This window comes from Lineus longissimus, chromosome 13, assembly GCF_910592395.1.
Source record: "Lineus longissimus chromosome 13, tnLinLong1.2, whole genome shotgun sequence".
NCBI classification, from domain to species: Eukaryota; Metazoa; Nemertea; class Pilidiophora; order Heteronemertea; family Lineidae; genus Lineus; species Lineus longissimus.
In genome coordinates, this window is record NC_088320.1 from 2,555,094 (window position 1) to 2,581,725 (window position 26,632).

General features: G+C 40.9%; 1 protein-coding gene across 1 annotated transcript; it reads left to right on the forward strand.

Annotated features, from left to right (window-relative positions):
• The first annotated feature begins 506 nt into the window (after nt 1-506).
• Nucleotides 507-24,251, forward strand: LOC135497797 (unconventional myosin-Ia-like). The gene is made up of 26 exons (XM_064787716.1): nt 507-631; nt 1,376-1,525; nt 3,820-3,935; nt 7,587-7,681; nt 8,127-8,278; nt 8,738-8,801; nt 9,131-9,144; nt 10,657-10,741; nt 11,069-11,169; nt 11,486-11,633; nt 11,928-12,199; nt 12,313-12,480; nt 12,700-12,894; nt 13,037-13,151; nt 14,064-14,093; nt 14,861-15,047; nt 15,277-15,348; nt 16,031-16,175; nt 16,411-16,560; nt 16,961-17,029; nt 18,459-18,620; nt 18,864-19,102; nt 19,270-19,405; nt 19,710-19,862; nt 20,234-20,370; nt 20,646-24,251. Exons 2-26 carry the CDS (start codon nt 1,397-1,399, stop codon nt 20,773-20,775), a joined length of 3,264 nt encoding a protein of 1,087 aa, XP_064643786.1. The 5' UTR covers nt 507-631; nt 1,376-1,396; the 3' UTR covers nt 20,776-24,251.
• The last annotated feature ends 2,381 nt before the right edge of the window (nt 24,252-26,632 follow it).

Here is a 26,632-nt window from a genome sequence, read left to right on the forward strand (position 1 = left end):
TGAAATTGTACGTGAAAGGCCTACATTGAATGGGTTATCACTAGTATGAATCAAAGTCTATCAGATGACCACAATCGTTGTATGGTTTACTTTGAATTCACATTAAATGGTTTACGATCATTGGTATGAATCCGTCCAGACCACCTAAATCACTTTCACATTGAATGAATGGTTTTTCACCAGTATGACTATGAATTCATATCGCCAAGTTCAGATGGCCATAATCATTTGAGTTCACATTGATTGGTTTATCTCGTCAGGATACTACAGGTCCTGAGAAGCAATAAACAATCAAAGACATTTGTGAAGGACTCTATGATTTGAGGGACTATCTTTCACTTTACACCACCAATGGTTTATGTACACAATGTGCAGCTGATGCACGCCGTGGTCATCCCCATCTATTAATAGACTTCAGCCCCAGTGACGTATTTACGACAAATCCCAAAACGAGGCCTCACCACAGAATTGGGGGACCAAGTATGATCAGCCAACAAGCTGTCAAAATGGCGTTTTCACCAAAGAAGGTTGAGTGATTGATTTCTTATTCTATAGAGTGACTTTGTGTGTCATCGTGGATAGGATTTCTCCGTGAAAGGTATTAACGACAATAATAATTAACGCTCTACGCGTAGGTATACAATTCATTCGTATTTTGTTCGTACTTTTGTCGTACGTCGACCTTTCTTTAGCAGTGAAAAACTGAAATTCTTTGGAAACTGAAAGTGAAAATGCACTGCATGCCACACATGCCATATGCAGTGCATGCAGTAAAATACATTGAAATTACCATGTATAGGCCTACAGAATCTGCAAACTTCATTCCGCTGTGAATCTGGAATGGTCCAACCAAGACTAAGAAGACTTATTAGAAGTAGTCGATGTCAGTTACGACTCAAGTCAAGGACTCGGTAATCAGATGACTCGGACTCGAACTCGAACTCTCGTACCGGCTGTAGGCCTACGCGTCGTAGCTAATTTCCCCCACAAATTTCTGGAGGTCAATCCTTGTAGAATATTGTATTGCCACGTCATTAGAAGAGCATGCGTCAAACCTTCATCGCCACTAAAATGTGTGATACAATATCGCACAATGTTAGATGGCATTAAGATGTCACACTCACAGGCTAATTTTGATGCCAAATGAAATACCTGTTTTGAACGTCCCAAATTGGGGCCTGTGCAAAAATTGGTCCTTCTCGGCAGCCCACAAAGTTCAGGGAGGATTTACTATTTAGGGGGTCTAGGGGTCTCGCCAGAAAAATTTGTGTTTTAGAAGCCTGAAGACAAATAACCCTTGCCCTGGGGACTCGGTAGTTGCTTGGTCCGAATGGTCACCTGTTCTACAACAATATCATGTGTTCTGTTGTTTTAGGTCACTCCGTAAGGCGCCATCATGGCCCTGAAACGCGTGGAATTATTTGAGAACGATGTGGGTGTCAGTGACATGGTCTTGCTCGACCCTTTGACAGAACTCGCTGTCATCGATAACCTGAAGAAGAGGTTTTATACTGACCATATCTATGTGAGTATCGTTATTGTGATTCTGTGCATGAACAACCAGAGATTGTGATGGCCAATAAAGGATGCAGCCCATGACTGTAAAGACGATTTTAACAGGGCTTGAACAATGCTTGTAGTTCAAGATGAAAAAGAAGAAGAGCTTCAGATGGCGGACTGTGCTCCACTCTGCTCCAGAGTTTAAGATGAAATTTGTCTTGATATGATTCGAACAACTGCTTTGGCACATCGCAAAACTCAAAAGAGCTGCAGGTATATAGAACAGGCCTTTTAAAAGACTGGAACTGGTGTACTGTTACTCCTGAATTATCCAGAGATGTAAAATATAATGATTCTAATTGAAGTTTTGAACAGGACTATACATTCATCCATCCAAGGAAGTGTCAAACTCAAGAATTGTCTATTAGATACTTTCAAAGTATAAACCATGAAATGTTCACGAAACTAAAAGTTGGCAAATTCACTCTTTTTCATTCAATTGGCATGATTGGTTGCAGACTAACTATCATGTTTATGATAATTTATACCCTACATTATAGGCATATGAGGAAACGGTTAAATTTCATCATAAAATAAAATATATTTTATCGTCACTGTGGTCCAATAAGAATTAAGATGAAAAATACAGCCGTGCATTTTGTATGCATCCATGTATTGATGCTCTAGTCTAGGTTTAATCTTACATGAATTATGATTAGGACCACACCCTGGCTGTTGGTTCTTGCTTTGATGTTGATGATGATATATTATACGGTTTGATATATTGAAATGAGTGGCATTTCCTGTAATTTTGATAAAAGAGCAGCAGAACTTGAGATAGTGTTGTAAAGACCGGAAACGCTGCCATTAGCTTCAATGACAGATTGAGATGGGAGGGGTTTGCCTAGGTCTTCTTGGAAATTGTGCAAATTATAATGCTGGTACAGCATTAGGTCTGATGTATTCAAATCAAAAGCAAGGGTGAAGGTACGATTTCAAAGGAACTTTGAAATCTGAATGGGCCAGCTAAACAGCATGAAAGAAGGTGAATATATGAATCACGGCATCTAAAAAGAAAACGAGAAGATCCATAGAATAGAGATCACACATCAAAAAAGAGATGAAATAGAAAAAGGACAAAATCAGATGAAGGTGGGATTATTTCATCCCACCAGGCATGTTGGCCTTGGCTTAAAACTACAATAGAAACTATACGAACTGCTCTTTGATGCTGCGTGCTGGGTACTCTTTTTATCTTAGTCACCAATCTCAACATTGACAAACTCTGCCATGTTTGATGATCACTTCACATGACAACCAAGATTTCTATTGATGTTGTAATCTTGGATTTATTGCCAGATAGATATCAGTCTTGAGTCATTCTGGGACCTGTCGTGATACCGCTTTAAAAAGCGTGATAAGAGTTGAATTTTACACACTTCACTTGGCTTCAAGTTCAAACTCAACCCTTGAAGACATATTCAGATGATGTGGTTATTGGATCTTGATTTGAACGAATTCTCCCCCTTCCGACCCATCCACTGGCGGAAACCCCTGTTTAGTCATGTTGGTCATGAGTATCAGAAATCAAGTAATTTGATGGAGAACAAATTTTTGCTCTATGACTGTGAGGTGTACCACTGTGAGGGTGAGGGTGAGTCAAGCTATGATAGCTTGAAGCAATCAAGCTTTATCAAACTTGCAATTCCCATAAAATGCGTCCATTGGGGACACTTAATGCGCTCATTATGTCAATGATGAACTAATGTCGAATGTGAAATTGATTGTCACTGTTTTTCATTTCGATAATGAAAAAAACTGAATATGCGCTGTCACCTAGATACCCAAGAACTTCCTACACATAGACGGTTCAGCTAAATGCAAGGCTTCATTTGGTGACTAATCAAATTGGTGTAATATACTGTTAATTTTTCTGCTCGATATCATTTAGATGCTCTACACTCCCATCCCTCCAGTCCTAATATCTCCCTTGGTACTATATTTCAATTCTGATACTATCATTATCTGATGTCCGAGCATGCTTAACCCTTAAAAACTGATGCACGTTATAAGATTTTTGTTGGGACTGTACTCTTGTACATGTATGAACTTGCTGTCTTTGCCAACATGGCATGGCAAGTTATGACAAATTTCGGAATGCGCTAACATTTGCCTGTCATCTTTTTTTGAATACTGTGGGGACTTGGTTGTTAGTAGCATTTTCCCCATGAGATTCTGATGTCCAACTTTTTTCAATTTATGTATTTCTTCTTTGTTTTAAGAATGTAAATGAAATTGGTTTTATATTTTTTCCTTCAGACATACATTGGTAGTGTAGTCGTGTCCGTGAATCCATATAAGAAGTTAACCCTCTACTCGCCAGAGATCATCAATGAATATAGGGGGCGCAATCTGTATGAACTACCACCACACATGTAAGTATTGTTGGTATCATAAAATGTATGGGCATGGTGCAGGGCGTAGCGCGTCAAGACGTCAAATGATTGGAAAGCAAGACGATGATGCAAGACTGCTTTGTAGAACCAATGCAAGCCATTCCTCATCAAAATGTTTTTTAAGTGTGTCTACAAAACATTTTGCGTGAAATTCTTCAGATACAACATACACCAGTAATTTCACACTTATTTATTAATGAACTGAATTTCATTCGAAGAAAGTGTAAAATAGTCAAGGACAGTAAAAGTTCATTTAAACCGACAACCAGGAAGATAGGAGTTACATGTACAATACATTCTTCAGATATCCATCCTTAAAAAAAACATTGGCAAACTCATCAAATGACAAGGTAAATTTGATTCAAAGAATCTTCATGAGCTCAAGGGTGAAGTAAACATGTTACGGGGAGTTTAGTTCAAGGTCTCACTTATCTGGCTCCTATGGTCCTAGCAGTACCCTGGGGCTGTAGCATCGCAAATCATCCAAGATTGGCTCGTTGGCAAGATATTTTGTGGTTTACATTTTCCCGTCAGCCTTTTAGATCTTGCCTATCGGCAGGTGAACGGTTTGTTGCAGGTTTTTCAATTTTGTTCTTCGGCTAAAAAGCAAATCTCCAGCAGTGGTTCGGGTTTCATCAAAAATGTGTGGTCGGTTTGAAAATGTGCGGAATGGTTTGAAATCAGGTGTCCGACTGCGCTTTGAAGTTTGAGTGAACGAATCAGGATTGTTTTTGGCGTGCCGATGAAATTCCTGGCTTAAATTAGCGCTAATGAAACCGTAACATTCTTTATGGCACTATGACTATGTAACGGCAGTCTTGCTGCCCTAGGCTGTCTGTTTATCAATATCCGACCCAATATCCTATGGTCACTACAATAGTTACGTATTGGTTTATGTCCATACATGTAGCAATTTCTGTGCCTGATGCAGTGGCTGCTATGATTCAATATGGCAATATTGATGTTGCAGGCCAGATGAGATTTTCACAGACAATTTCAGCTAACGACTTGCCAATGTACCAACAACGATATTGGTATTGGACTAGTTTGAGATGTTGGGTGGTAATATGATGCAGTTAGTGTGGTAAATTGATGAAATGTGTCACTTCTTTAGGAATTGTCATGATATTCGGGGGGGGGGGGGATTTATGATGCAGTTAGTGTTTGGAAAATTGACTGAATGTGAAAATGTGCAGTACAGCATTGTGAAAACATCCCCCCTAACAGCAACAAAATACCCAATGCCAGTGGTTACAGACGGTATTGCCACTTGCGAAGATGTTTTTCTGGTGGAAACGATGAGTTTTCTATTTGCTTTTTCACTTAGCGTGATCACATTTGGCTATCAGCAAGAATAGAGAGTGTGGCTCGTTTCTAAAGATGCAAAGCTCTCAACTCAGCTGCTAAATCTGCTTGTTATGTATTAACAGGGCGCTTTCCTTCAATTAGGTGTAATTCTGAAAATGAAGACTAGCAATTTTCTACCGAAAAAGTGAAGCACTTTGCTTTAGCTGAGTAATGTGAGTTCAAGATTTCTCTGAAGGCCTGGTATAGCATACTATCAATGACAATGCAGTGACTCTCCTGAATTTGCAAACCTATGAAAGCCATTCAGAAAACAGGGGATCAAGGGATCCACAAGAAATCTTTACGTGCCTACATGTCGTAACGTCCTGTAAGTTTATTTAGCGGATATTTAGCAAAGTGCTCTTATACTTGAAAGAAATACGCTGCATGCCAATTGTTATGACAAGGCTAGTCTTTGGTTGTTCAGGGGTCAAGAGCAGGGCTGATTAGTGATATAGTCAGTTGTAGAGCACCCTAGACATCTGGCATTCAAGGACAGTACCCCTCAATGTCAAATTCAATTATGCTCAGCGGGGATAGGCCCCCCCCCTCCCCTCCTGAATAGATGCGCTGCAGAGTACCCATGCGTTTTGGTCACCCGTGTCAGAAGGTTAAGTCACTCACAAAACGCCGAGGATACCAGTGAGAATCCATGGCGGTCCCTTATTGTGACTAGCACTTGAGACATGTGTCGATATCTGACGCTGCTCATACTGCAAACGTCTCGCTTACAGGTCTAAGCACATCGCCCCTGCTCAGCTATACATCCATGTACCTGTACAGTACAGGGTGTGGTTATTTCCCCGCTGATAAACATCTGATGTTTTTCATCGGTAAGCGGCATGTTTATTCAGGCGTAGCATTGATTATAAGGCGCGGAGGCAGATGGATTGGACATAATTACAGACAACCGCCTTCGAAGCTTAATAATGACTGAGAAGTCTAAGTTAAGGACAGGTGTGTCACCAGTAAACATTGGCTTTCACTGAACTGAGGTCAAGGTTACTGTCCAAATTTGGCGTCTATCCTCAAGAATGTCTGCGACCATAAAGTCATGGTGATTTAATGGAAGGAATGTTATCAGTCGAGGCGTTGTCCTAAAATGCATTTTAACACCAGCACGTTTGTACCCATTCTGTTCTGTAGAGTCATGTCATTGTCGGTCGGATTAAAAGTCCCTGTTGCACTGTTTGAGAGATCAATCACGTATAGAATTAGTTTGTTGTATCAATACCAGTATTATCGCCAATAATGTTGACAGTAACATGAACGATTATTGTAAATCAATATCATATTAATGATGGTCGGTGTCTACGACATGGAGCAGATTTAATTAACACATCTTGGTCCAGGCTTGCTTTGAACTTTGAGGTCAAATGAATGAAATGAAACCTTTCAGGATGAGTGGGGTACATTTAGGTAACCATCTCCTGAAAAACACATTAGCGTCAGTTTCTTGGTAAGACACGCACCTGCCTGATCTGAGATACAGTAGACAACTTTATTGACTTGTCGATAGAGACGTAGCTTGCCGAGTGGCAAGTGATCTCTTAACAATCTATTGACTGAGTGGAGCGTGCTGATTCTCCATGGAGAAAAAACCTATCCACCTGTCAGTATCATGCATGGGTCTGGTTACCTCCATTCATTCACAGTTCGTGAAAGTTACTAGTGTTGAGGGTTATGTTTTGATTAGGACGTGGGCTCCTTCATGAGTTGGTGAGTTTTGTTTTTCCTGCAAAGATCTTCGAAGTTGGCAAGCATTGTGTCTTGAAGGAGGAGGAGGCTGCACCACTAATCCATTGGTGACGACCATACTTAATAGACCAGTCACGATAATGGAGATAGCCCTGATGTGAGAGATAACACTGGTACATGAATCCTTCATTTTACATCATTATTCCCTCAGCCACAACATCAAATAATACTTGACAAGTATCAATTTAATCGCAGAATGTTGTTTACATACCCAGCTTCCACTCATTAATACAACATCTGACAACCTATCACGGGGAATGTATCAATTTATTAATCAATAAAAACAATTCATGATGTTGAAACGATCGAAACTGAACAGGCTATAAATATCTAGAGATCAATGTTGATGGTCCGATGTCAAAGGTTTAGTTAGCCAGAATGAGGTGTGGAATAATTGCTGAAAATTGACTTTTCAAACAAAAGAACAAGGTTGTTTTTTTGTTAGAAATTCAGCGGCATCGCTCTAAGCAGCCAGGCAACAACTTGCAGCATCTTGACTAATCTTTCATTGGTTGTATCTTTCAGATATGCAATCGCTGACGATGCATACCGTTCTATGCGAGACCGGAACTTGGACCAGTGCGTCATCATCAGCGGGGAGAGCGGCTCAGGCAAAACAGGTATGACAGGGTCTTAGCATCCACTAGCATTACAGTTGAACTCCCTAAGCAGACACCTCTATATAAAGGACGCCCTCTCCATGAAGGACACCCTCTCCTTGAAGGACACCCTCTCCTTGACGGAGTCCCCTTTAAAGACACTACCTTTGGCATCAAATTGGTCGTCGCCATTGAAGTTGATCTCTACAATCAGGACATCTGTCTATTAAGGACAGCATTTGTCAGTAGGAGAGAGAAATAGCTCACCAGGAGGAAGTAACCACCTTAGGTCTTACTTTCGAATTGGATCTCCGAACAAATTCATCATTTGATTTAATCTTTTGAATAATCAGTCACAGAATGGTGGATGTCATTGGTAAAACCACTTTGGATGGCCATTGGTTGATTCTGGAAAACTCCTGGTATACAGCTGTTATCAATGTTTATTTCATTTCGCTATTTTCAGAGGCGAGCAAGTATCTTATGCAATATGTGGCAGCTGTGTCTGGTAAAGGCCAGGATATTGACAGGGTCAAGGAACAGCTCCTACAGTCCAACCCTGTGCTCGAGGCATTCGGAAATGCTAAGACGAATAGAAATGACAACTCATCTAGATTTGTAAGTAAGGTGACCTGGGCCGGGGCCAGAATCCGTCGCTCACAAAAACGAAATGACCTGTTCAACCCTTTCTACTTGTTCCTTGGTTTCAAATGTGACAGACTTTGGAAATCTTACTCACCACACACTGTCTGCCTCTGGGATGATACATTAAGATCTTTACCTCAGATCTCTGTAGAGATTTCAATGTTTATAATCGAACAGAAGAGAACCACATTAGAGGCATATTTCACGAGCTAGGGCAGTACCAAGGATAGCATTTTCACATGAAAATATTAGCTTTTTTCTCTGGGCACTTTCAAATCCCTTGGCTTGCACTAACGCCAATAACAGCATTAGAAACTCAGTGATGTAACATGTATGATGTCCCTTGGGGATTACGAGAGTTGGAATACTTTTCATCTTTATTCAGGACCTTCTTTGACACAATATTCAGTAACTTCTGGATTTATTTTGCAGGGTAAATACATGGACATAGAGTTCGACTTCAAGGGAGACCCTGTGGGAGGTGTGATCTCTAATTGTAAGTGTGTTATGGTTGGAGAAGAATTTCATGTTTCGATTTGTTCCTAAGTACCTCTTACCCCACGAGGGCGGGTCTAGATTTTACTTTGGTGGTGACTGATTGGTGTGGTTTCAAATCATATTTGTCGACTCAAATGAAAATATGGCAATGCTGGTCTACTGGTGAAGGCGTCTGCCTTGTGAACGTAAGGTCGAAGGTGCGAGACCTCGTGTCGCTGGTTGATATAGGCCACAAACTGCCAAGTTCATCCCATCTATTTAGCCGTTAAGTCGCCCATAAATTTGCGTATAAATTTTGTTTTTCTTTATCCTTCGTTTCGTCGTCAGATCTGTTGGAGAAGGTGAGTCCTATAGGTGGCACTCCTGCATTCTGTTGTCTCTTTAACATATCGTGGTCTGGTTCCTGGTCGTGCCACCAGGAGGCTGTGCGGCAGAGACGCCAGGGAACCAGTCTACTTGTGTTAAATGTAATATATGTGGTATTAACTGTTATGTAACCCTAACCAAAAAAAGGATGCAGATCTTTGATGAAATATGTGTGTGTTTTCTGGTTGCATGTGTTGCATTTATCGGTAACACAGGCACACATCAGTTGAGTGTTCCGCGACCCCACATTGGCCTGGTTGAGACCATATGGTAGTGGTACACAGAGGTTTCAGTCAGATTTTGCTTGGAAGATTGCCTTTCCCGTTGGTTGTGCGGTTGTGATAATGTCTTGGTTCAGTTTCCAAGGTGATGGAGTTATTCTAACCAAAGCTTGTCCTAGTAGTACGTTATGCCATATTCTTTTGAGTAATTCTGTATTCGACGTCTAAGAATGATGTTGTTTTTTGTGGCATGCCTAAAATTTTCAATTACTCTTATCATTTTCTGCATGATTGATGTTGTGTTTCGTTTGATTCAATCATTGTTGATTGAGTAGGACTGAGACTAATATCAGGTCTTTCGATTTGGTTACTGTGAGTGGTTCAACGGACAGTGAAGTCATGGAGTTCATCATGCATTTCTGGATTCTGTCCTTCATTATCTAGAATCTACTGTTCAAACATCATGCAGTCAGATATAGAGGACACACTTGGAAACTTACAATATTGTGTTTGCCTCAACACTTCTCATTACATTGCACTTTGGAATTTTGGAAAAGAGATGGCACTTGGAATTTGGACTTTATCCCATCATGTTTGGCTGCCTTTCTGAACAAGATGATTGGTGCTGCTATCAAGATGATTGGTGCTGCTAACAAATCGAATTCTTGGGTTACCACCTTCGTGTCTTTGGAATTGTTCTGCACTTAATCTATTGTTGGTGTAACATTAGTGGCGCCCTTGGGCAAGATATAATCCTGATAACGTGTGTTTGTGTTTGTTAATCAGAAGCCTGGTTCATACTGTGCCTGTCCTCTAGTATGGACCTTTATTTTCTCGCCTATCAACTCACTCTGTTTTCCAAAGATCCCAAAACGGTTCCTTTCATCCTTCTGTCACCCTAACACCTCTTTGTTTCATGATTGGTAATTATCTAATACAGAGTGTCTCAAAATTATCGCAGCATTGTGTTTCGACAGCGGAATTGCTCTTCTCCTGCTGAATGACTGGAAATCTTCCCCTAAAATGACTGATTTCTTGGGCTGCGGGTGGAGAAATTGTCATCAAAATACCCAGGAATCTCTTTCATTTGACAGAGCAACGTAAAGGAAGCGTAATCATGTGTTCCCAGCACAGTATGAAGGAGTTAAGCTATAAACCGTGAATATTTTTTGGGGAGTTGAAAATCCACAGTTCTTCTGATGTTTATTCCCCCATAATTTGGTTTCTTCTTGACTTGTTTTTACAATTTTCTGTTTGCCTTTGCAGTCACGTGTCACAACCCAGAGCAAAGGAGAGAGGAGCTTTCACATCTTCTATCAGTTGCTGCGGTCGAGTGATGCTGGACTTCTTAGTAAGTGCTTATCATTTCCCCCACCCCACAGTGATAGTATAGCGTAATAGCTTTTCTCTTACCATAGCAAGGCTCTGATATTGCAAAATCCCTTTACAAGCTCTGACTGCATGTTGTGACATGGCAATTGAAGTTATTAGGGTAAATGGTGTCAAACATTTCAAGTTGTGATTGGCTTACAAGAACCTGCTTGATGTGAATGTGGAGCCGGAGACCTGATTCCAGCCCATGTGCTTCACACCTGCTCCCTTGGTAGAAAAGAGAGGAATAGTGGCCAATACAAGCATGGTTAGAGCATCTTTTAAACCTCTTGTGCGTCCTTTTCAGAATCATTGAAGCTGTCCACAGAGGAGTCAAAGTATCGTTATTTGCGGACCGACAGCGACCCTGATGGTGCTAATGATGCAAAGGACTACCAGACAACGCGGGTGAGTTACGTGTCATATCACGAGCGTACGTCTTCTGTTGGGGGTCTGAACCCCAGTTGCTTCAGCACTTTGTCCTTCCGTGTCGAGCTCAAGCGCAGCGCTGGATGAGCAGCCTCTTGATACCCCATCTTGCTACTGTGGTCCCGTAAAAGGAAGAAGAAAAAAATTTCTCAGAAATTTTTGTGAATTTCAAAAATAAGAGGCGCTGAGACTTGGTGCTTTACCGTAACCTATTTCAGATGGAATCACAGTCGTTTAAAAGTACTCCGAGACAGACTCAATCAGCCATTGTTGATAGAGTCATTACATCTTTCAGAATGCGATGGAGATCATCGGCTTTACGAATGAAGAGATCACATCCGTGTTTCAAGTCGTGGCAAGTATTTTGAAACTCGGGAACGTTGACTTTGATCACAAGACGAACACAAATGGCACAGACAGCTGTGTTGTAAAGAACGACAAAGGTATGTTTAACTGCTAGGGATGTTTACCTAAAACGTATGCTTCTTGATGCCTGTGTACGCTGCTCAACTGAAAATTGGACACTTTTGTATACATTTTGCTCAGTGCAAAGGTACCTATGTTTGCTCATTGTTCATGTAGCCTCAACCACTTTGTGGCCTTCCTGATATGCCTGTGGCTAATGTCAGTGATCAAATATTGCTGTCAAAAACCCTTTAGACAACTGTTTATGTCAGTGTTGACCTGAAACAGCACAACTAAAAAGCATTAAGTTGATTAAAAAAATCACTTTTCAGAGATCCAAGAAGTGAGCGAGATGTTACAATGTGAAGTCACGGTCCTCAAGAAAGCTCTCACCAAGAAGACAGTCGAGACAATCGAGGATAAATACGACATTGACCTACGTGTGACGGAGGCGGTGTATGCTCGGGACGCCCTGTGTAAGGCCATGTACGGGAGGTTGTTCACATGGGTCGTCAATCGTATTAATGACAGTATACGAGTTGTGTCTAAAGAGCAGAGGAAGTGCATGGGTGTGTTGGATATCTATGGCTTTGAGATATTCGAGGTAAGAAAATCAAATTTTTTCTAGAAGAGCGATTTTGAAGACAAACTGCGTAGGCCTTTAACTGCTGTACCACACTGCCCTTTAAGATTTTTAATTTATTTGCTTGCTTCCAGACGAATGCCTTTGAACAGTTCATCATCAACTACTGCAACGAGAAGCTTCAGCAGATTTTCATCGAGCTCACACTGAAGGAAGAGCAAGAGGAGTACGTACGTGAAGATATTCAGTGGGTCAACGTCGAATACTTTAACAACTCTGTGATATGTGATCTTGTCGAGAAGGTATGTGTTAGAGCCATAGCTAGAGGGGGCAGGGTACTTAAATAAGCATGTTTTCATGCTGATATTGGCCGATTGGCTGGAATTGATTAGTGTGATATTTTAAAAGTTGTCAAAGGCTGGCTGCAATCAGGTAGCAGGCGTAAGAGACCAATAACAGCTCCATAGAGGATCCCAACTTGAACATTGTACATTTTGTGATAAAAATTGTCACCTTTTCAGCCACCTCTTGGTATCCTGACGATCCTTGACGAAGAGTGTTTGCGGCCTGGTAACGTCACCGATCTAACATTCCTTGAAAAACTCAACCACCACCATGAATTCCACAAACACTATGAGAGTCGGCAATGTCGGAAGGCACAGAATGACAAGACGTTGCCGCATGATTCATTTAGGATACACCACTATGCAGGATTGGTGAGTTGGCAACTGATGTATTCTAGATCAAGAATGGTTTTTCTGTAGCGCTTTTTAGAGTAACCAACACTTTGCTGGCTTTGGATTTATCAAGTATCGCTCCCCCCACTTCTGGTCGTTGACCTGTTTTCGTTTCCTTCAGGTGACTTACAACGTAGAAGGCTTCATCGACAAGAACAACGACTTGTTATTCCGCGATCTCTCACAGGCCATGTTCAAGTGCCGTCTGCCATTACTCAAAAAGCTGTTCCCTGAAGGTGAGTCAAATACTGCAAGTTCCCTTTTCTGTGGGGGGGGGGGACTACTGCTGGCTACCAGGCAAAGGGGCCGTGTTCAGTATGCTTGCGATGCCATTAAAGATGTTTATTGTGATGATTTACACTTAGTAAATGATTTTGTAACATAGAACATTTCAATGATCAATATAACATCTTCTTTTGTAAATCAGGAGTTCGATAACCAGGTAATCGTTTCTAGAGGACAAAATCACTGAAACTGATTATTCCACTCTAATCACTAGTTTGGTTGCCATTTGATTTTAGGGCATGGTATCCCTGTCTATCATAGTAAGTCGTACAAGGATGGCATAAGCCTTGTCAAAAAATGATGTTGTACAATATTGTACCTCACACTGACAAAATGGAAATACAATTTATCTGACCAGTTCTGCATTATTGAGTTCTTCACAAATCCAGACAACATCGTTCACTGCATGCTCATGTTTTATCCACAAGTGTTTTGTACTCTTGTTCACTCACAAGATGAATATCTTCACAACTACATGGTGTCCATCACACATTCTAAGAGGAGTGCAAACAAGGATGTACTCTTTTCTATCCAGCTTCACTGCATGCGCTGCAGCTGGTCCTAATCGATGTCTGTTGGAAGTCTCTTTGTTAATCTAAGACCAAGTTTCCCTGGTCAGATATTGTAAACAAAACATAAGAAAAAGAGTATTGGCAAAACTATATGGCTGCATCGTGATGGTGACTGTCACTTGGGTGTTGCAATCTTGTGACAGAGACATGACGTCAAATTTTGTCTTTTGACGTCATTTTGAGGCATACCCATGTTCCACTGATATCAAGCTGGTAAAATGGCAGTACAATTCTGTTGCTGGGTATGTTTATGTTTTTCATTCTGATGACCGTTAACTGAATGTGTTTCAGGGCCCGAGTCCTTTGTCATTTATAACTTGGGTATTGATGAGTTTCCATCTCTGCATGGCGTAAGCAAGTTGAATAGAGAGGTAGTTATCAATAATGGAAATTTAAAGATTAACAGCACAACTTGTTTCCCTGTGTTGATTTCTGTAAGAGAATGGGTAAATGAGGTAGCAGCATGCAGAAACAAACAGGAGAGTTCTTTGATTCAAAATTGAAAACAAATTGTGAGATCTCCTTTAGTTTTGTAATGACACTCAGGTGGTACATGTTTTATTTGTTGAATGATATGCCTGTATGATTTTACCAGCATGTCCTGCAGAAAATAACACTTCAATATTGTTTGTAGTTGGTTGAAATCAAGTGACCAATGTTGAGAACTGTTTGAACTAACTCAGGATGCGTGTTAGCCACCTTTGAGCAGAATTCCATAATCGCTTTACCCCTTCTGCTACAAGGCTACTAACTGCTTGATACTGGCTGTCGGAGTGGTGCAATGTAAACATTGGCACCTGAGGTCCAGGTTTATGGATTCCCGGTCGATCCCGGTATACTCATTTGATAGAGAGGGCAACTCTCTTTGACAGTACAGGCTTCCTCCTGGCTGCCCGGTTCGCTCCTGGCTGCCTGGTTCACTGCTGCAGTACAAATTGCCTGAACAAATATTGTCTAAAAAGCCAGTAGTGAAGTTGGCTCACATGCTCTTTGACTGAATATGCTGAAAACGAGAAAGAAGTAGTAATGAGAGGAATCTCTCTGCTGGCTCCTAGTTACTTGAATAATAGTGTGATACCCAATTACAGGCCAAGGGAAGGGGTCACTGAAGCGACCCCCCACAACTGGCACCCAGCTGAGACAGTCCATAGCCGCACTCATGAAGAACCTCTACTCGAAGAACCCCAACTACATCCGATGTATCAAGCCAAATGACCACAAGAGGGCGGGATTCTTTGAGGAGAGTCTCGTGCGGCATCAGGTCAGATATCTCGGGTAAGACTTGAAAATACCTAATGATCACTTGAAGACAGTTCAATGCATCAACTTGTAGGACTGGACTGGACTGGACCAGCATGAAAGCAGAGTTCTCTCCCTTTGTTACAGCGATTTTACATAGATGGCAGCACTGTAACTCAGGTCAGCAATGCTGTAGGGGTGTCATGTTATGTACCGCTCTGCAGGTCAAGAGTAGCCAAACAGCTGATTCCAGTTTCTTTTCCAGGTTGGTAGAGAATATTCGAGTACGTCGGGCAGGATATGTGTACAGACAGGAATATGAGTTGTTCATATTCAGGTGAGTAGTTTGTAGTCTTTCTTCTGAACAGCCGGGGCAAGAGCCCATTGGGATGTGGGAAGCTGCCTGAGAATCAGTTCCAAGGCTTCACGAAAGAGTTCAACGAGAAGCGAGCTGGTTGATTTCATTTATTGATGAGAGAGGAATGCCATATTGCTCATGAGTATACGTAATACAGTTTATATATATATTTGTTTATTGTCACCTGTACAGATACAGCCAGCCCCAGAGGGCTTATGGGACATTTTACATTTTTTTTAATATCTTCAATATGTCATAACGAGATAAGAAACAGGAATCGTCATTTCCTGTTTCTTATCTCGTAGCATTCAATGGCAAATTTGGCCACAATTTTTGAGTTCATATTTAATAATCGTCTTATCTTTTCCTCATTTTGTAGTGAATGGAAATTTGGTAATGTTCTATTGAGCATGTTGAGTTTGGCGTACATATCGGATCTTATTTGCTTGTACGCTTCACAATCGCAAAGAAAATGCATTTCAGATTCTACTGCTGTTTTATTACACATATCACATAGCCTTTTTGCCAGTTCTATCCCTCGATATCGGCCGAGTTCAATATTCAGAGGACATGATCCGTTACGGAGTCGTGCGATAGTTGATCTCTCTATGTATCGACATGTTGGTTTAACGTGATGAGATTTCTTTGTCCTTGATTACAGATATAAGATGTTATGTGATGAAACTTGGCCACACTGGCACAATGACCCCAAGGAAGGATTACAGTTGATATTTGACTCCCAAGAGATCAGTAAGGACGAGTATACGTTCGGACGGACGAAGGCCTTCATTAGAAATCCACAAACAGTAAGTTATCATATGCTTTAGCTTGTGCTATGATGTCCAGCAGTAAAAGATCTGGCAGGAGGATCTGGAGAAGAAACTTTTGAGAACGTTGGACCGAAAGGCCACAGCTCTGTTCATGACATCCACCGACCTAGTAGCTACTGTCGTTGAGTGCTAAGAAGGACAGCTTGTGCTACGGGGACAATTTGGGGATGCTTCGGGGGAGAGTTTAAGACTGAGGTGTTTCTTTTTCCAGATATTCATCCTGGAGGAACGACGGAGGGAGAAGATGAACGACTTGGCGACTGTGATACAGAAAATCTGGCGAGGATACGCGTTGTGGAAGAAGTACAACAAGATGAAGGATGCTCAGGTTGTCATATCCGCGAACTACAGAGGATATAAGGTATAAGGAACTAGAAGGGATTTGACTTTCATTTGTTTGACATCAATTTAGCCTAACACCTGAAGGTGCCCAATGACGCCCACATTGCCGGCCGCCGATCTCACTGGAGGTGCCCGCGGTGACGCCAAAACACCCTTATTCAAATTTCGCGCGCTTAGCTACCGATCTCCTTCAGAGCACCGCCTATTATCAATCTATGAAACTTAAGGTTTCAAATGCCCAGATGATCAATGGTGGTTGTTGTAGAAGTTTTTGAGATATGTGACGATTAAGTTTGTTTTTCCTCAAGCCAGTAAATGCAAGTTGGACATTTTGATTGCTGAAATGGATCGTTTGTTTGATTCCGATTTGGATGTACCCTATCTAATAGGAATTAGAACTCGTGAATTTAATTCTTCAGGCACGGACAGAGTTCCAGGAGAAGAAAAATGCAGCAATAGTCATAGCATCATATGCAAGAGGCTGGCAGGTATAGTTGCACAAAATGTGGACCTTTTCGTCTTTTATGCTGCTGGTAACTTATCTATTAAGCGGTGGAAGAAATGGTGCTTGTAAACTTCATTTGAGCTTGTGTGCTTTGAACTTAGAAGCTACTTTCAAGGCCGTGTGAGTGGAGTCATCAGAGCAAATGACAATGTACCTTTCAATGAATGTTTAACTGATTACAGTAGAACCTCCCTTAGCGGACACCTCTCTATTAAGGACAACCTCTCTATTAAGGACAACCTCTCTATTAAGGACACTAGTTTTGGTCCCAAATTGGTTGTTTCCATTCAATTTGACCTCTCTAATCAGGACACCTCTCTATTAAGGACAACACTTGTCAGTCCCGAAGGTGTCCTTAGTAGAGAGGTTCTACTGTACTTCAGAGATAATTCAACCTCTACATGTCTGGTCCAAGTCTTTCTCTTTAACCACAACCATAACACTTTCTTCAATACCTTCGATAATTTCTTGGTTCAGATCATTGGGTTTTCTCATCAAGTGCAACATACATCATAAAGCCACCCTGCACAAACCGTCTTCAACAAGAACTGAAGATTCATAACAAGTTGACTAGACCAAAGAAAGAATGGGCTTCCTGCAAAATTCGCTAGACCAGTGATCTGGTATGCAGATATTTTGGCAGCAGACGGCTGATAAGTGTGTTTTGCACTTGATGACCTCTATGAATGTAACTTTCCACTTCCTCTTTTTCTCAGCTTTCTGTTGCCTCGGTGCCTTTCCTTGTTGCAGTGGCCGCCTTCAGAGCCAGAATATCATTTTCTGGTGGCTTATTTGCATCATTGTCATTCCAACTTAAGAAGTTAATACCGTACTGAAATCAAGAGGGTGAAGCTAAAATACAGGCCAAAACCCGAGGTGGTTTTTGCGGGGGGCTTGGGGCGGAATTTAATCTCCACTTGAAGATCTCAATGTACAGAGACCTAACAGTGCGTTGTTGATTTCAGTTCTATCACACCTAAAATTTAATGGGTTGTCAGCACAAAACATGGTGAAAACTCTCTTCGTTTGATCTGTTTCGACTTCTTATGCAAATGAGCCAATCTGATGCAATGTTTTGCCAGCTCTGGTGCAGTGGCCAGATCGTAGCTTTTAAATTTTTTTCGCCCTGTCCCTTTTAACCAGTGAATATAATTCATAACTTTTTCTCTCTACAACCTTTTAACAATATAACTTTGTGGTTTTTTGAGTTAGTAAGTTGTTTTTGTTTTTGTGAGTTTTTTCCATGCCAATGAAATGTGTTGATTTTGACATTTATTATCAATAAATATTGTATCTTTAAATATTAGTGAATAATTTGAATAATTTGAACTCATGGGAGAACAAAATTTTTTCTGAAATTTTTTTTTCTGAAAAATTTCCCCTCCCCTGGAATCTCAAGTATCTTTTCACAGGCACGGCAGTTACTAAGGCAACTAAAGCTGGAGAAGAAGCAGAAGTGGGCAGTCGGCGTCATCGTGAAGTGTTTCCATGGTTGGCAGGTACGCAAGATCTTCTGTCGACATTTCCGAAAACATGCCGGACCCGTCGTGGTGAGATGTTTCAAGAATGCACTGGTGAGTACCGTATCAGTTTAACTTACTGCAGACAGTACTGTAAATCCCGGAAATGTTTGCCTGCCTTCTAATTTCAGGTTGACAGATAATTACAATGATCTATAGCAGCGAAAATGAAAATCTAATTGAATTTAAAGTTACCTTGTTACGACTTGCTCATCTGTCACCTGATGGATCAAACGCTCATTCGCTCCAACCTCAAGGAAAACCACATGGTCTCTTAACTCCATTCTCCAATTCCAGATCCAAAAGTATTTATACAAATTAGCTGAGAACCTGCCGTCCATGTCCCCCCTTGACAACGTCTGGATGAAATGTCCTGCTCGCTTTAGCGAACCATCAGAACAGTTACGAGAGTTACACCACAGGTGGCGCTGTGGGAAATACCGGGCCAAGTTCGACAAGAACGAACAGTATTCGATGAGAGAGAAAGTGACAGCTAGTGACCTGTTTAAGGACAAGAAACTCAACTATGCCAAAAGGTGAGAAGGCATATTGTGCGAGTGTTCATTCTTTTGTGACCCAAAGTTGTTGTCGAGCGTTTTCTGCTGTCGGAGGTAGTACCAGGAATTAACACATACTGATATTGGGACGTACCAGCGAGTAAATCAGTTATTACCTTACAATATTGCCATATTTGCTGTTTCAGTGTCCCTCATGAGTTCGTTGGGGACTACGTCCAGATCCGCCAGAATGCCAAATGGAAACGTATCAGTATTGAAAATGATGACCAATACGTGGTCTTCGCTGACATCGTTCAGAAAATAAACAGGAAAAATGGAAAGGTATTGTACAGGAGAATGCTGAATTCTATTTGCTTGGAGGAAGATCAGTGGTAGAGGGGTTAGAAGTTTAAGTCAACCTGCGATGGACAAGCATCCTGTCCAGGGGAAGTGAGGCTCCTAGTCGCCAAATGCTACAGACACTTGGAAAAGCTCGAGCTCTGATGGGCGTTATTAGGGCAATAGCCCAACAGACTTCAACTTGATTCAAATAAGTGGTAAACAACAGTCTTATGTGCCACAATGAATCTTGGGTTCAACTTGAAGGTGATAGATAATGTTCAGCTGTGCCTAATTTCTGTTCCAGTTTGCACCAATCCTTGTCGTCATAACGACCAAATCCTTACTCTTGATGGATCAGCGGACAGTCGGCTTGAAATACAAGGTCCCCGTCAATGAGATTGATAAGCTCTCTCTCAGTCCGCTCAACGATAAGCTACTCGTCATACACTTTAGAAAGGTAGGTTGTGTAGGTTTAGTCGAAACATCAGTGAAGTACCTAATTAGAGGCCTTTTGGGAACATGTAAACCTCATCGCCTGTCACTTCAATTCCCGGTTGGTTCGGTATATGTACTCAGCGGATAGAGAGGGCAACTCTCTTAGACAGCGTCGGTTTACTCCTGGGTCTCCAGTTTCCTTCACATTACAAATCTCTCAATATTGTTTGAAGGGCTAATAATGTCCAAGTTGAGCCATCAACTCTGTTCGGCCTTGGCTACTTACCCCAAGAAGTTCAAACCCCATCAGGACCTTGACGTTCTTGCAGACATGTTCGTCACATGGCTGAATATTGAATCTTGGGGTTTTCAATCATATTTTCTGACTTTCAGAACGGGACAGGAAATCGCCTGACAGCAAAGGGAGATTTTTTCCTGAGTTGTGATCATATTTTTGAGATAGCTGCCAAGATCTACCTTGTCGTTCAGGAGCACTGCAGTAAGCCACCCGATGTACAGATTGCTACCAGGTAATAATTTGATATGATTGATAGCACTGACCTCCATGAGAAAGAGAGATGTGATGTATGCTAAAATCACATAGCACGGACCTCCCCGAGATAGAGAGATTTGATGTATGCTAAGATTCTGTTCATCATTATTGCATTATCATGGCAAAATAGGTTACATTTCTTAAAATTAGCATTTAAAAGCTTGGTGTCGGCCAAAATTTGGTGACGACCGTTTCATAATGCCTAAACACACTGATTCATTGATTGATAAAAATTCGTGAATATCATTCCAGATTTCATGCACAGTTCAAGGGCAACCTCTGCGAAGTTGGCTTCAAGCCCGGAACAGATAATATCGGCCTTGCCCCTGGACAATGTAAGATCATTCGTAAGAGTAACCGATTTGACATCCTTGAACCCTAAGGTCAAAGGTCACGGTCATGACACATTGTGCCTAGAAAATGGAGGATTTTATTTGGTGCAAGATTTCATCATTCCAGGATTGATGTTCGGGAATATTTGCCGACTCGTGGAGTGAGAGATGCAGTCGACATTTCCCCTTCTTTGTTATGGAAAAAGTTTGTGATGTTTGTTGTTGGTAATTCTGAAAATTTGAAAGATTTGTTTGAAAATATGAGAATTGTTAAACATTTAGTGTAATTCTAGTGACAATTCAGGGAAGATTTTTCGCATTGAACATATTTGAGTTAGATATTCAAACTTGTTGATGCGGGAATATTTGTGAAATATTACCAAATTCTGTTGTGCCTCTACTGCTCGCTGTTGTTATACACACGCACAACCCACTCGCCGCCCTGGAGGAACTGGGAGGAACTAAAATTGAAAATCAAAACATTGAAATATTTTCTGTCTAATCAGATCGTATTTCTGAAACTCTTTTGGTCAGTTCTTAAAGCAATCGGGCCATCAGCTGGTACTGTGTGACTTCTTTGCAAACACAACAGAGTCATGAAATCTTATTGGTCTAATAAGGTCACATGATGATTTGATTTCGTTGAGAGAGCGATGGGCTGATTGCTTCGTTGCCTATCAGTTCTGAACGGGTAAAGGTGATGGGCCACTTACATGTCACAGACTCCCTAGCCTGGTCGTTGGCCTACACACCAACAAGTTAGTACAACTTGAACAGTCTGAAATTACATAAGATGCCACATATTTGTTGATGAAATTGAATTTTGAATTCTGTTGTGTTTCTGAAGCAAAAGCCAAATTTTCAGGTGAATTGGTGTACAAGTTGGTGAATTTTATATCTATTGCCTGTGATTGTTATTCACATTTTGTTCTCAATTTCATGTTAAAATTGATAAGATGCAGCGCAAATTGTTATATTTTGCACAAAAACACAATGTATAATAAGCCTTGTTTGCAACTTTCCTAAATCTTGGGAAGAAAAAATGATTTATTTGTATTCTGATTGGAGACCCTGAAATCGCTGAGTCTAAAGATGTTGTGCTTGACGTTCTCTTATGAAGCTGTACATAAAATGAAATTTCCGAATAAGGTAAAAAAAACTGTAAGTGTAAAAATTCTGTTGGTGTATTTATTCTATTGTAGTTTGTACATGTATGTAAATTTAGGCGATGTTCAGGTTTCGCATCTGCACAAGTGAAGAATTTAAGCCTCAGAAAAGCTATGCACGAAAATCATTGAATCGTTAAATTTATTCTGTATATATGCTTTAGCATACACGCAATTGACATGACCACAAATCGAGGATATTCTCTACTGCCCTCTATTATTCTGATCGACAGCTAAGATTACATCTGGGTCAAACTTTGACATGACAGACACACTGATTTTTAGAACAATATGGCTATTACAATTTTGTTGATGAACAAGTTCTTGCATGAAATGTGCTCCCTGTCTTTTGCAATAAATCTACATCACGTTAAAGTCATCATGACAGTGGTTATGACTGATCTTCTCCTGTCTGTTTCGTTTTCAGGACCTGTGCTAGTTCACATTTTCTGTCCTTGCTGTATCTGGTAGGAAACATTTCATTTCACCTACTGGTGCTGTTTCAACTTTCAAATGTTGGCAATTTCTTTTTGGAGAAGTAGGTCACCATGACCTTATTTATACATGACACTAGTCAGGCCATACCAAGTCAATTGCTTAGATTTAAATGGTTTGGCCTTATCAGCAAGACCAGTGTATTGGAGGTACACATACTGTCAGTGTAACAGATTTTTCTGCCAGTTTACATTGACTCTGTAAATTTTGATTTCCGGCCAGTTATTTCGCTGCTGGTTTTTCTTATACCTCCATGGATTGGCCATATGGCTCAATGTACATCCTTTAATACTGGTATTCCAACTGCTTTAGCCACACCAATTTAATAGCATGGATAGCGGGCAGGAGGCAATTTTTTCTTTGTTCGAGAAAGGGGAAAAGAAAATCATGTTGTGGTGTGAAATTTTTTTTCCACTGCGGAGAGAGGTGCGTCAGCTTCCCTGCTACCCAAAATTTTAAGTTGGTGTGGCCTCAGTCAGGCATATGCAGTCCAGTTGCTGGCTGTATGTATATATGAATTGCTGAATAATTTATCTTGTCAGGCATTTCTACTTACAAACAGTATTACAGCGTTTTATTTCTTGAATGTGGATCCTAGTAAAACCAGTTCTTGCACAAATGGTACGAGCATTAGGAGTTCTTTATAGTGAAACATGAGGAGGATATGGAGTTCTACAATTTTACAGTCAATATGCTCCCTCTATTTTGTTTTGTGTAAAATCATGTGAAACATATCGCTGTACGTGTATTGGTAAAATCATTTTAAGGTAAAAAACACTAACATCTAGTAGAGTAAAGTCTAGTCCTGTAGTGAATATTAAAACTGAATGCTGCCAAATTTTCACTCCTTTTCATCTTTGCGAAAATTTCTTGAAAAAAAAAGTTCTACGATTTAGATTTCGGCAGATTACAAAATTTCCCTTTCTGTTATCTGTTTTGATCTTTTCACGGTCTTCATTTTCGCGCTTCTGGATCTTTTGCAAGATCTGAGAAAATGAAATACTTGCCAAAGATTGACTGTTTACAGTTAACATTTCCTCAAAACAGAAGACAAATGCGCTATACCAATGCCTTTAAAAATGTTGTGATGATGGCTGTTTTGATGTTAATGTTCTTTGCTCCACAGATATGCCCTTGCATATCAATGCTACTCATTTACACAATGTATATACAAAGTCACACATGTATATCTATGTTAAATAATGGGTGTCAGCAAGTCGTCTGGTTTTGTTTTCAAGATAACTTGAAAGTATTCACTTGCATTTCACTGGAGATAACAAGTAGTGGTGCTGTTCAGGTCATTTTGAAAATATGAACTGGAGGACACTCCCAGTATGGTACGTATTGTAAATTCACCCAGTGCTTTACACACCTGGAGGAGATTTACCATCTCAATTCAGTCTTTTCACTGAATAATACTCACAAGATTATGGTCTGAATGTATATTCTCATTCTAAGAAAAATAAGTGGTGATATTGTCAAATTGTCTGGAAATTCTTTCTTTACCAGATAAACTTGGACCATGTGCAGATTGCAAGTTTGACCCTTTAGTGGCATTTGTGTAGTCTTTGTGAATTCATGACTACTGTCATCATTTCTATCAAATTCCCTTAGTTTGATACTGAATTACCTTCCAAAGGCATGGGAACCCAGCGTGAAATTGGCTTAGGCGACAGTGGCGCTGTCTCGTGGCGGAAAAAAGAACTGAAATCTTCGTCCAAACCTTCCAGTTCCACATTCTACCGCTAGAATGTAGCACTGTCATGAAATTGGCTTAGGCGATAGGGGCGCTGTCTCGTGGCAAAACAAAGAACTGAAATCTTCTTCCAAACCTTTCAGTTCCACTTTCTACCGCTAGATTTCAGCACTGTCGCCTATGCGCCTCCTGAAATTGATCATGCCCAAGAATAGATTTTTTGGTATTGCCAATGACATAAGACACAGGGTGGGGCCCTTATTTGCCTGTACTACTAGTCCTGCAAATAACCTCGACAGATCTACCATTTTTATTCATTTTCTTCATGTCTTGGACAAGATTTTAAAACATTTGACGACGGTTGTGATGATGGACTTGACAATGATGATGGACCCGACAATGGAACATTGTCTCTCTTATGGACTCCCCCCCCCCCCCCCCCCCCCCCCCCCCCCCCCCCATTGACCATTAAGTGACCCGACCGAATCAAGTTTGATATCATGCTATCAAAGTTGGCAATTGTTTCGAATGTTTGCAGGTTTCGAAACTGAGCGCCCTACGAACGACGAACTACAAAGTACGAGTGTCTGTCGAGTCATCAAGCCTATCTGCTAATTGTTTCACTCTACACTGAACCATCTTTTATACTTGGTTGTAGGAGGTATTGGGGAAATGATAAAAAAATCGTTGATAAAAAAATTCATTTACATCGTCCTTTGGCTTACGGAACCTGCCTAATGCTTTTCCACAGCTCGACAAACTTGCATGTACAAGTATGTATGATAAGCCAAGCCCACATTTTGACAATGCCTGTCATATTTTTGACAATGCCTCTCATATTGATCCATTGACAGAACAAAAGGCTCTACCACGTGAGCAGGTATAACTGCTAGCCGGCCTGGCTCAAGGGGTAGAGGAGTATAAGTGCCCGAATGCTGTGACGTATTGTCTTTGGTCATGATCGGTCGCGGTTGATTTGAACGCCAGTCGGTTGGTGTGGGAGCTGTGGAGAACATCGCGGGAACACTTTCTCCGATTTCAAACGTAAAATGCCTTCAAATTTTCCGAAACAAATCAAAACGGTTGCAGCAGAAGGTGAGGCACAGTATCTATACCTGATAAAGGTATGGGTTGGTTTCAAAGGGTTTTTATTGTAGAAATAGTCATACAATCAAGGCTGGAATGAACTGCGCAGTTCGAAATTTCAAGCCAGACATGTGTGAATTATGTACATCACTGTACTTCATGTACATGTTCAACGGCAATTTTAATTGCCATCCCTAATCAAATACCATTTGCTCAAAGAAACTAAAGGCGCAGGTCCAAGTCATGATAGTGAAGATGGAAGTGATCATGTTAAATCTGCGAGATGCCATCACTGCTGTTCTATCCTGTGATGTGGAAATCTCCATTGAATTCATGAAGGTTTGTCTAATTATATGTAAATTGACGTAGACAGTTAACAGTTTTAAATTCAACAACCATTCATTTGGCGGCCACTATCCCGACTGTGGTGTAGCACCCGACTGTAACTGGCATGAAAAGGGGATACGCTGGTTATGGATGTCAGATCGTGGTTCCCTGACTTTTGCAAACAATTTCACTGGACGTAACCCACGCGGCGACACCAAGGACCGCTGGCTGATCTATTGATATGTTCGCAGTAGGGTGTCAAAGTCGGAGAGAAGAAGAGCCACTCTTCTCTTGTAGGGGGTTCACTTGGAAGTGTTTGCATTTGTTAGCCTATAAACACAAGGTGTTAATTCTTCAGTCTTGAGTTTGGCGGAGAAAACTAATCTTACATAAGTCCCAAAACAATATCATATGTCTTTATGGCAATATTTATTATTGGGACCCAGTACAGTGACGTTCTATCCAATATTCTTGGGGCTGTTGGAGAGGCTTCTTGTCTAAACAGTACCATTTTGCCCCCTCTGAGACATACGTTGGTAACTAATGAATTGACTGCGAAATGAAAGCAGGTTAAACACAAGATTTTAATCCTTCAGTCTTGAGTTTGGCGGAGAAAACTAATCTTACAGAAGTCCCAAAACAATATCATATGTCGTCATGACAATATTTATAACTGGGACCCAGTACAGTGACGTTCTATCCTCTGACGTCACATCAGGGAGCATACATTTAAGTTATTTAACATTAACAGATCGGTCTAAGTGTCCAGATATACAGTTCTGTCACAGGTAAGACTTTCTGATAAATGTTGAAAGGAGTTCCCCTGTACCTCAATGAAGCAAAAAATATTGCCTTGCTTTTCTTGTTAATGGGCTCAAAAATTTGAGCACAAAATCCACAGCAGATCATGTAGGACTACATTGAGTATAAGTATTAGTATAATTATTTACTAATAATCTGAACATTATTTCCAGGCTGTACAAGATGATCTTCGACAAAGCCTATGGTGCTGCAGATGGGGAGAAGATGCTGTTCGATTTGGAAGCAGCGATCGCAAGCTACAATAGTGAGCAGCCCGGAGAGGTCTGCGGAAAAGTCCAGGAAGTAAATGGAAAACTCGTGGTGGTCCTCTGCACG